This window comes from Tinamus guttatus, unplaced genomic scaffold, assembly GCF_059628265.1.
Source record: "Tinamus guttatus ecotype Peru unplaced genomic scaffold, ASM5962826v1 Tinamus_guttatus_pri_ptg000242l, whole genome shotgun sequence".
In the NCBI taxonomy this organism is placed as follows: domain Eukaryota; kingdom Metazoa; phylum Chordata; class Aves; order Tinamiformes; family Tinamidae; genus Tinamus; species Tinamus guttatus.
The window spans coordinates 7,367,800-7,379,109 of record NW_028288776.1 but is presented as its reverse complement, the minus strand read 5'-3'; the positions used below and the strand labels follow the sequence as shown (position 1 = coordinate 7,379,109).

General features: G+C 45.7%; 1 protein-coding gene across 3 annotated transcripts in view; it reads right to left on the bottom strand.

The window, feature by feature from the left end:
- Positions 1-1,581: 1,581 nt before the first annotated feature.
- Positions 1,582-11,310, bottom strand: part of MAST2 (microtubule associated serine/threonine kinase 2) — a 187,209-nt gene continuing 177,480 nt past the window's right edge. For all 3 annotated transcript variants that reach the window (XM_088526153.1, XM_088526151.1, XM_088526152.1), the window contains 5 exons: positions 9,574-9,800; positions 8,012-8,134; positions 6,770-6,906; positions 6,370-6,557; positions 1,582-5,648 (listed from right to left, as the gene is read on the bottom strand). In XM_088526153.1, the coding sequence (XP_088382279.1) occupies positions 3,565-5,648; positions 6,370-6,557; positions 6,770-6,906; positions 8,012-8,134; positions 9,574-9,800 (2,759 nt within the window). In that variant the 3' untranslated portion in view covers positions 1,582-3,564. The remainder of the gene's footprint in view (positions 5,649-6,369; positions 6,558-6,769; positions 6,907-8,011; positions 8,135-9,573; positions 9,801-11,310) is intronic.

Here is an 11,310-nt window from a genome sequence, read left to right as displayed (position 1 = left end):
CGAGAGGCGAGAAACGCATCCCAACCCGCAGGACGGGATGGGGAAGGGGGCCGGGGAAGCAACACGGAGCCGAGATGGGCATGTGCATCTGTCCCTCCCCAAGCACGCGGCCCCCGCGCGCCTGCCCGCTGCCTGCCCTGCCGCGCTTATCCAGGGAGCGCAGATCCTGCCGGCGGCTCCGTGCGGGAGCCCTGGCCCTCGCCGGGCGCCGGCACCGCTCACTCCTCACACACGGAGCCTTCTGACACCTCCTCACTGCGAGGTGAGCAGAGGAGCTGTTTAAGCAAAACTCAGCAGAACAAGTAATAAAAACTGGTGGACGCGCCTGCCTTAGTACCTCGTTTCCACCTCTAAATGAGAAGTGCTGCTACGACGCACGGTGACACGTGGAAGGAGAGGAGCTGGGAGGACATCCTGGGCTGCAGGGGGCAGGGGCACGAGGCTCCGCTAGGAACAGGCGCTTTCCCTGCTCTGCTGTGTGGCTTTGGCTTCCAAGGAAACAGGGTTTTAAAAATTGCACTGGTCACTGTCTGTACCGTAGCTACAAAGGAGGTGACTAAACATATATCTCACCTCTTCTTTGGCCAATTCAGGCAAAAGCAGCAACAGCTGTGACATACCAAGGTTTTTCACTCATTAAAGAAGAAAAAAAAAAAAAAGGAAAGAAAAAAAGAAGAAAAACGAGGCTAACACTGAAATTCACCACTGGAACTATCGGCTGCAAAGAGGGAGTCAGCAGCTACCACCGCTGGTCCCTCTAGACGGTCACATCCCAATCTGCTCGTCCCATGACAGGCACCATGACCCCAGCGGGCCTGGCACAGACTTCACCCCCTTTCCCGGGCTAGAGCTGCCAGAGCCCTTCGGCACCGTGCTGAAAAGGCGCTCAGAAGCGCTGGCGTACACTGCGTGCCTTGGAAAACGGGGCTTCGGTCCTCCCTTCCCTCTGTCACGGTGCCCCAGACGAGGACTCAAAGCCCCCGCGGGTCAGCGCAGAGAGCACCTCCGTTCCCCGCCGCCCCCTCGGCCCTGCCCCAGCCAGCACCCAGCAACAACCTGCTCTGTGTTCAGGCTCGCCCAGCTAAGGGGCGAGCTCTGAACAACCCCGGCTACAGAGCCCTCTCTCAGGAGCAGCCGTTCGCTTCCCTGTCACCTTTTTAAACCCAAATCCCCTCACGGGAGCTCAGAGGGCACCATGAAGCCCCGTGAGCAGCAGGGCTGAATCGCGTCCTCGCGCAACCCCGGCCTGCTACGTGTTTTATACGGACTTCGTGGGTTACGTCTCGCCACAGACAGCCGCTCTCTAGGGATAAACTCGAGACTCCTCTTCAAAATTAACCACAGCTTCATGATGCCGAATACATTTTTCATTACACTCACAAAATTTATTTTACGCCAATTCGACCTCATTTCTCAGCAACTTTTTAGATCAACCCATCAGGGAGAAAAACAGCCAGATCAAGTATCAGATCCTGCCAGATCTGTTCCTTACTTGCTATTGCTCCAGAATCAGCACAGAATGATACTCATCAGCAAGAGTCCTTTCGAAGGCTGGAAATGCCCAGAACCCTGAGAGGATGGTGGAAATATTGTGGCTTATAATTGCAAACTGAGTGTATACAAATAGCCTACGAATTCCAGCAGAAAGAGCAAAGAGACAGTCCAGCAGGCCCTGCTCTCAATACTGTCACAGCAAGATTTATTTACATGTTATCTGGGAGCTTTGAGGCTTTTGCTAGTGTATTAAAAACACCAAACATGTTCACACAGACACAGAGTAAACACTACTTTAAACATGTTAAAGAAAAGCTCAAACCAAATCAAAACTTGGTCCAGAAATGAAATCCAAGCAGCCAAAAATCAAATATGGATTAGAAAAAACAAAAAAAAAGGTTATACAGAAAGGGACAGGGCAAGATTACAGATATTTTTTGTGATCTGTAGCTTGAGTTGAAATCAAGTCGAAAGAGATGGAAAAAATATATTCCTATATATATAAAAAAACAAAAAACTATTTACATTTAGGGAAAGTGAATCAAAACTTCAAGTTTCAAAGAGGGAAAAGGCAGCAGTATTAATGAAACCAGACCCACAGATGCAGTTTTTAGCCTTGAGATACTGTTGCACAGTCACTCTGCTTCTAACAGAGTAAGCCAGTGAGCAGGACACTAGAGACTGAGGGTGATCCACAGGAAGATTTACTCAGACAAGACTAGATTAAAGCTGAGCACGATCCGGGAGAAATGTTGGGAGTGTCCATAGACAGGAACCTTTAATTGGGTGAAGAAATGGCTTACAGTGCGACAGGCTTCACCATTCAACACATTTACTGGTGTATTATTATTGATCTAATCCTCAGCAAAGAGCACTGTTATCCAGAGCTGGTCACGCTTAAAGCAAAGCAATGGCTAAACCTAAGAGTGAAGAGTAATTTTGAAAGGAACCAAGTGACCTCAGCAGTGGAAATGACCTAGCTGTCAAAGCTGAAATCCTGAAATATCGTATGTGTTTTGAAGTCTGCTTGCAGCTTGTCCACAGAACTCAAGGAGTCAGGACTCCTCAAAGATTTTTTCTCTTTTTTATTAAAAACAGGCAGATTTGGAAAACTTGTTGTGTTTTCCAACCCCTAGTCGAGAACTCTTAAGAAACACCTTAAAATCCCTACCTAGTTAGGCTCACCAAGAGAAGGAAAGGTCTCCAAAGCTCTTTTATCACTGAGGTAACTTTGCCCAAGCCGTATTTTGAAGAGCACATGACTATAAACTTCCCTACTTTAAAAACAACCTACAAGGCACCCCTTTCCTTGGGATCATTTATTCTGAGGCAGGGCAATTTGCAAATTGAGGCCAGAGAAGGGAAGATAAAATGTCATTAAAATTTTAAAAATGCAGGGGGAAAGTCACCTTGTGTCCCATAAAGGATAAGTGAAAACAATCAACCTCCTTCCCCCCCAAAATAGCTTTTCTCTCTGATAATTCCACTGAAAAATATTTGTACTTGGTTTAAAGGCAAGACAGAAATAATCCTCTCTCTGTTCCCCTAGTAGCACAGAAGAGGGTTTGTATTTCCAGAATAACTCGTGGACAAGAAACTCGTGTCCACCTTGTCAAAGGAAATTGGCCTGTAAATTCACAGCAAATACTTGCAATTTGTGAATTTCAATGACATTTTAAAGAGAAGGGTTGAAAAGTAAAGATTTTCAAGTAAGCTGCCTTTTTTTTGCACTCAGAATTTTGGGGATCTGAACACAGAATTGGAGAAGAGCAAAAAGTCTCTAAACTCAGGGCAAAATAAAAGGGCAGGAAGGGAAAAAATCAGCACACTGTTTCTTAAGCCCTGCTTTAAAGATACCCTGTTCTAAAGAGACCTCAAATGGCAAGCATTACCGTGTACAAAAATAGAATAGCAAGGATGAAAAAAAACACAAAAAACAGTATGAAAAAAACCCTCCCAAAAATAGATGTACACAAGTTCTATTTTATATTAGTGTATATTACAAAATTCAAACATGCAGTCTCTATTTTGGATGTGGAACGCTCCAGTCCGGGTGTACCAGGGATGCTGCTATGTTTTCTTCGCAGCACCATCACAGGACAGAGGAAAGTCTGGCACTTTTAACTGACTTCCAGCCTCTTTGTCTTTTCCTTGTGCGAGGGTCCCGTCCTTCCAGGGCCTCGTGCTGCTGTCTGGCAGAGGAGAGGCCCCCAGGGCGGGCTGCCCCGGGGCGTGCGGGAGCTCCGTGGAGGAGGCGCTTTTGCAGCTGCTTCCCAAAGCTTCGGATGATTTAGAACTGCAAAAGGTTGGCTCCTTTTTTGCCCCCATGGGACACGCCGCCTCCCACGTCTTCGCTGCGTGCAAGGACTCTGTGCAGGATCCGCTCCTGGTGGGCAGGCTGCCGGTGCTGGGGGCTTTGGCTCTCTCTTGACACGGTCCTGCTTGCAAAGCTTCCTGCTTTTTTTGTTTGGAATCCCTCTCCTCTTGACAAGAGGCCCCCAAATGGTGGAAATCCTTCCTCTTTTCCGGCTCGCCAGATCCGGCCATGCTGAGCTTCAGAGGGCCCAGGACGCTCTGCGCGAGCGGCGACACGGAGAGCGCTCGTTCCGCGGCGCCGGGGACGGGGAGCGGGGAGGACCCCAGAGCCGGGGCACTGCCCTGGCTCGTTTTGCTAGCAGCTGAAACACTCTCCGTCTGCAATGAGCTGGGCTGCTTTCTGTCGGTACTGGGACTTCTGGGGGGTGTTTCACTCCTGCTTGCAGGATGCAGAAAGGGGCTGCTGCGCTCGACAGGCTGCAGCGTCTCCTTGGGAGCCTCGGCACTGCTGTCGCCGCGGCTCGTTGAGAGCGTAATGCTCACGCTCGCCGTGCAACATGGAGAAAGAACAAGCAGAGGCTTCGAGTCATGTTTTTTCTGACTGATTTCTGGGAGCAGAGAGTCTTTCGGGTCAAGTTTACCACAGGAGGCCCCTGAAGAGTCACCTTGTTCAAGTTTAAGAGGTTTCATAGATGGGTGCTGTATGTGTTCGGTATGATCTATTGGTTTTAGAGTACTAGTAGTTTTCCCTAAGTCTTTGATTGCTTCATGAGATTTGCCTTCTTGACTAAAATGTTCTGATTTTTTGTTTTCTGGCACTTTAGGTTCCTTTGCAGTAGTTTCTGACCTTAGGAATGGCTTTTCTGAGCTGGGTAAGATAGGCAATTTCTCTGGAGAAGTTCTTGGGAGGGCCCCTGATGAGGAAGGGTGCACACTGGTTTGCAGCAGCTCTGAAACAGCCTTGTCTTGCTGATTATTTACCTTTTGCAATTCTTCTGTACCTTTTGGATCTTCAGGCAGAAAGGCATCATCTTCAATACTATCTTTGCTTTCTAATTTAGAAGAAAATTTATCCTCATTAAAAGAATCAGAGCCTCGGTCTCCATTGCCAGGTGGCTTGTCCAGTCTTCTTCCATCCTGACTATCCTCTGAACCATCATCCGTTTCATCTTCTGAGGAATCTACTTCCCTTATGGCCTCCTGCTTTTGCAGGGACTCTCTCCTCTCCACCCTGTCCTGTCGAATAGCACCCAGCTTCCTGGAGCCTGGCTTCTGCAACATGACCTTTTCTGCTAGTCCAAGTTTTCCACTTGTTGTTTCATTCGCAGACTCTTGTAAGCTCTGGAGACTAGGATCCCTCTGCAGCATTTCCTTCTTGAATTCCGAATGAGAGATATCCAGGCTATGCTTCCGTGAGGAACCCAGCTTCTTCTCAGAAGACGACAGCGAGGCAGCCAGTTTTTCTGCCGACTGGACTCTCTTCAGCAAAGGAGACCTAGGGGGCTCAGCACTTTTAGGCCGAGAAATTTGCCTTACCAGTGGTGGAGAGGAGTGTAGTTTCACTGGAAATGACTGAATAACACTGGAACTGCCAACTGAATGCCCTGGTAAAGGGGAAGGGGAGCGTTGCGGAGATGTGGACTGTGGTGTTGGTGATGGAGTGTGAGCTAGTGGCGACAGAGGGATGTTTCCTGCAGATTTACGCCTCGGAGACCGATACTGCCTTTGGAGCTTCGGCGCCAGGCCATGCAGAGAGCTGGGTCGGATGTGTCCAGAGCTGGCTGGAGAATTGGGGACACTGGAACTGGGAGAGCTGCTCTGGGAAGAATTGCCACCAACTTAAAAAAAAAAGAAAGAACAGACCAAAAAGATTATTATATATTGATTAAAACTACTTCTTGAAAACAAGACAGGCAAAGGCAACACAAAATGCCATGTTATTATGAACCACTGCAGTAATATTACAAAGCTTCCACTGAAAATTCACACCATCGTCATGACACCATAACACAGGAAAAAAACATTCTGCTAACATAATATTTTCTCTGCAAAAACTCCAAGCAGATAAGCCATGTGTTTCAACGCTATTCTCAGGATGCAAATCCCGTTATTCTGTCAGCTAATCTAATTTTCAAATATGATTTTTCCATAGTGTTTTGATTCCTTTCTTCAGAACTAATACAGAAAATGTGTCAAACAGCTATAAAAACATTGCAACTTACAACACACATTTGCATCAAGGCAAAAGGATAACGTAGCTCAGCATTTGCATTCTTAAAAGGACATACGGATTTTCTTTTTATTTTGTCACGAACAAATGAATGAGAATACATCCTTACACATACACCTTACGGTAACCTATGTAGCAATTGTAATTTTATTTCAAAAACAGACCTACCATCTGCTGCTGCGTATTTTATTTCAAAAATGAATCAGTAAGTAAACATCAAAATTTTCTCCAAATCTTGTCCATTGGCCCCCTTTCACACCCCTCCGCCCCTGTTTTTTTTTTGTTTGTTTGTTTTTGTGTATGTTTGCTTGTTTTGTTTTTATTTTTACCTGAATGTACAGACTCGGGTGTGGATCTGTAGCTCTGCGTAGGTGAGCGAGGAGACAGATTGTGAGTTGGAGAACCAGGTACACTTTCTCCAGAAGAGAGTGAGCGGTTTAGAGAAGATAAACTACGGCTGGTGTGAAGCAGTGATGCTTGTTTAGTGATCTTCCTGAACAAAGAACTCTTCTTCTTACTGTGGAAAAGCATTAAAACGATGTTTAAAAGCCCCAAAGTCTTATATTTATCAGCACATTTCACTCAATTTAATAGCACTCTTAAAGAACAAAGGAAAACAAAAAGAAAGTAAAAACAAAGAGTGTTCCTGCTGGCAGACATCAGGTGCAAATTGCTTTGACAACACTTCTGTTCCATCATCTTGGTTACCACCTAATTTTCAACACTAACCTTTCCTGCCCATCTTTAGTTTTGCTTTTCTTGTTCCTACGAGCCATCTTGGATTTGTAGCTGGCCTTTCGGGCTGGCCCAACTTTGATCGACGTGTTCTCAAATGGTGTGGTCGAGATGGACACTTTATTTCCACTCTGTCAGAAACACGGAGCAGACACATTTTAAAACACGACCTCTTGAAGCAGATTTGCAGGCTAAGCAGGTAGACAGTTTATTGCTGACTGCCATTTTGTAATCCTATGTCAAACTCCATTTCCCTCTTTGCATTTCCACCTATCATTTATTAGGGAAGAGCTGAGAGAGAGCCCTCTTTAGTCAGGCTTTCACAAATGATTAAATCAGATCCCAGCTGGTGGGTGAAGCTTCACAGAGCAGGAGAACATGGCATCTGACCTCTCCCATTGACATCCCAACCGGCTCAGTTTAATACTCATACAGCATCAAAATGCAATGGTGCTAGACGCTGAAGAAATGCTATTAAATGATACCATCAGGCATCTTCTGTTTGGAAACTTGAACAAAGTGATATTCTGTCACCAATCCTACTTGCTCTTTCCAGTGTGCTGACTGATGGCAGATGTGAGCGTATCAGGCATCTGTCAAGACGAATCTGTGCCACAGAGCAAGGCTTGTCTCACTCAGCTCAGAGTGGGGAAAAATGGCTCCTATATCTGTGATCCCAAAGACTTCTTGGAACTATCTAAAACTTCAGGTTTTATTTAAATAAATGAATTCAGCTTAGAGAAGGTATCAAAATGCAAGTCATTTATCTGGATAATTTTAAAACCAACCATTACAAAGCTGCTTTTAAATACCACTGGGAATAATCCTTGAGAAAGCAGTATTAAGAGCTAATAACATTAGCACAGCCTAAAGCCAAAAAAAAAAAAAAAAAAGCAATTTGGAAAATTTTGAAGGTATTTGTTTCTTAAAGTGATGCTTGAGGAAAGGTATACTTAAATCTCATTAACCTTTCTCGCTGATGCTGCTAACTGTGCATCTGGTGAGCCCTATTTCTCACAAAAGAGCTTGGAATTCTGCTGAAATTACATGCAGACAATTTTGCAGATATAGGGATCAGGTTACATCAGTAAGCTTTTGCAAAACAAAGGCCAGGTGCCGCGTGCTTAGTTTGTACTTCAAAAAAGTGGAAATTAGATAGCTACAGTGTTTAAAAGAAGCTGTTTCATATTTTGCATATTGCCCATCTCCCAGAATAGGCCAGCGCTGAGCACCCACCTTCAGGATCAGCTCCACCACCTCCGTGTGCACCAGGCCGTGGACGGGCTCCCCGTTGACGTGTGTGATGAGATCCCCTTCACGCAGGCCAGCCTCGTGCGCCGGGCCGCCGTCCTCCACGTGCTGGCAGGGAGAAGGAAGCACCGGTTTGAGAGGAGGCAGCTACGAGCCCGCCGGCCGGCTCGTGCTGTGGCCGGCACCGGCCACTTCGCGGGTGGCCAGAAGCCCTTGGCCAGCACAGCTGAACGCTCGTCTCTGCGCCCTTCCTCTCCCTGGTGCTCGTCTCCTGATCCCAGGCGGATTTCCGGGACGGTTAAGCTGATCGAAAGACCAGCTCCTCCCAAAGCAGGAATCTTAACCCACTTTTGAAACTTTTCATCATTCAGAAATGCTAACTCAAGACTCTCAATTTGCAGGTAAGTATTCAGTCCTTTTCAAGACCTTTGCTGTTCCAAATCCAGCAGCTTAACAGGTACTTGCTAGCAACTGAGAAGGCTCCTAAATAAGATTCCATGCCATGCACTTAGGTTGTCTATATTGCATGTAATCCCAAACAGGGTTTTTCCACTTTCCATCCCTTATTAGCCTACACAAAACAAGCCCTTTTCCCTGACCACATTGCCTCTCCCCCACCACTGTGCAGAATGGGGAGCTGCCTTTAAAGTGGCTGACAGTTATGCTTGACAATACTTCAACTCTCCCTCCAGCCAGAAGAAGTTACAAATCAGTATCTTGATAAATTTGGCATTTTCCCAACAGCACAAAGGAATACGGGAAGAAATGCAGCTCCAGATTATGTCTGTATGCACAAATGAGTGTTAAGTGACGATCAACACACATGAAGTCCAAATAATCTAATGAACACAGAGAGACACATGAAAAATAACGAGCCACCTTTACCCAGGCTCCCTCCTCTCTAACAGTTCACATAACATTGCTCCAGGGAGACGATCAGTCCTATAAGTCATATACATTAACAAACAACATAGAGATCAAGTGCCACAATTTATGTGAAGGAAGAGATATGGACAAGGAAACCAGCCCTTGTGAGATAGCACACAGCTGAACCAAGGGCTAAATCCCTAGGCAATCAGCACGGCAGCATGATGCTTGAAGGCTTGTAATCAATTCCAAGCATCTGCTTTGAGGACGCCGGCAGGCTGATGTCGAGCAGACCATCCTTGCTAACACAGGCCTGAAAAAAAATAGCTCTAACTGACCCTCGTGCAACAACCCCAACAGAAATAAAGAGGCCATGTGCAAAGAAACATGCTTTAAAATATGAGTTACAGGAGAAAGGAAGTGGATTCATGTAACCAGGAAGAAAGAAAGAAAGAAGGTGGCTGTGATTCTGTGAGGGGCTTGAAAACTGCTATACTTAAACTCAAAATGCTGTTATTGTTTTTTAAGGATTTCCCCCACCCCGAAAACATATCTTCGGGTCCAAATAAGGATAGCGGAAATAGAGTGACAAAACACAATGTATAAAGCTAGACCCCCCAGTCATGGCAGAGAGCATTTGTGGACCCCAGGGTACTCTTTTGAGAAAAGCAGAGACATACCCAGACCATGTGATGCACAGTGTAGATATCACTGTCACCCATATAGACGCGAATGGCACGGAGAGTGAAACCGTATTTCTTTCCAGCCCGATGGATGATGATTGGTGGTTTCAGGTTTGCGATAGCAGGAGAAAAGTCGCGGCTGGGTGAGGAGTCCCTCGAAGATGGGTTTGAGGATAGAGAATGAGGTGACATTGGACTAGCCAATGGGGAACACGTGTGGTGATCTACAGCGATGACACAAAGGTGTGCAAAAATTAGGAAACCAGGCCTCCAAAAGAGATAAAAATCTTGTTAGAGAACAGCTAGGAAACCATCTCTCCCAACGCCCTTAAGAGCTGGTGGTCTTCACAAGCAGGGCTTTTCCTGCAGCATTAATTAATCCATGCTACAAATATGAAAATCAGTGGAGTTTCCAAAGAGCACATTTGGTAATAGGTATTTAATATAGCAGCTCTGCTCATCTAGAATTATGGCTGGGTTACACTATTTACTTCTTCTGTTTCAGGGATTTATAACCCACCATAAATATTTGCTCTAGGCACAATCTTAGAATACTCCATTTAAAGGTTATGAAATACTGCCCCTCTCCAAAAGATCTGGTACTTTCTAGATCTTGATGCAAATTGCATATTTGTGCTGAGATACGTCAAAGCCAGTTACTATTAAAAAAAAAAAAGGGGGGGGGGAAGCAATCAGACAACACCTGTATCTAGGTAATTTTGGTAATTTTTAAACTCATAGGAGCAAAAATATTTAACCCTAAAAAAGTAGCTAATGCAGGAACACTGTTACTTATAACATCACGAGTGTACTTTAGGGAGCCTTGTGGATCTCAGTTCTCACTGATGTGGCTGTGACTCAGCTGGGCTACTGAATAAAATATCTGACTTTGCTTGGTGACATAACAATATCCACACATAAAAAACACAGAGCAAATACATAACTCTTATTTTAAAGTGAAGCTGGTCAATATCAGTAAAAAAAACCCCAAACAGTAGGAGTATTAAATGCAGCTGTAAAAAGAAATCCTACATCCGTTAAGAAACTGAATCACCCAGCATATATTTACCTGGTGGATGAGAGCAGCTCTGGCAGAACCTTTGCTGGGTGACTAAATACCATTTTAGAGATTTTCAGAAGGCAATTTGTAGTTAAAAAAACAACCATGGCCCAGACCATAGGACATGAAATGTGCATCATCCCAGTGGTGCCAAGAAGCAATTTCAGGGCTGTCTTCATTTGAGTCAGGTGAGCAGGTACTGCTCAACCTGCTGGGCTGGCACTCATGGCCCAAATGCAATTCCCAGCTCCAACCCAGGCTGGGTCAGGTAGAGCCTGGGAACACTGGGAAAGGTCTTTTCCTCTGGAGAGAGGGACAAATCCCTGGTAGGGAAAGTCTCCTGCTGAACCAATCTTTCATAGTTCTGCTTGTCAGGGCTGCTGTTAGCGTCCAGCATTAGGAATTGTCAAGGTTTGTCTTAGGGACAGAGCTGGACAACAGCGTTAAGTCACTCAGCATTAACTTCCTTGGTGAGTCACTTACACTATCGAATTCTTGAACGCTCAATAGCATTTAACCAAGATATCTGAAGTTATGGAAACTTCCCTGTGCATGAATGCACCAGAGGCCCCAAACAACACAGGGATCAGGTGCTGGCGTGTGACAACGAAACAGCACCTTGAGGGTTAAAGGCATTCCCAGGCTATATCCCTCCTCGCTGCACCGCTGCCTGG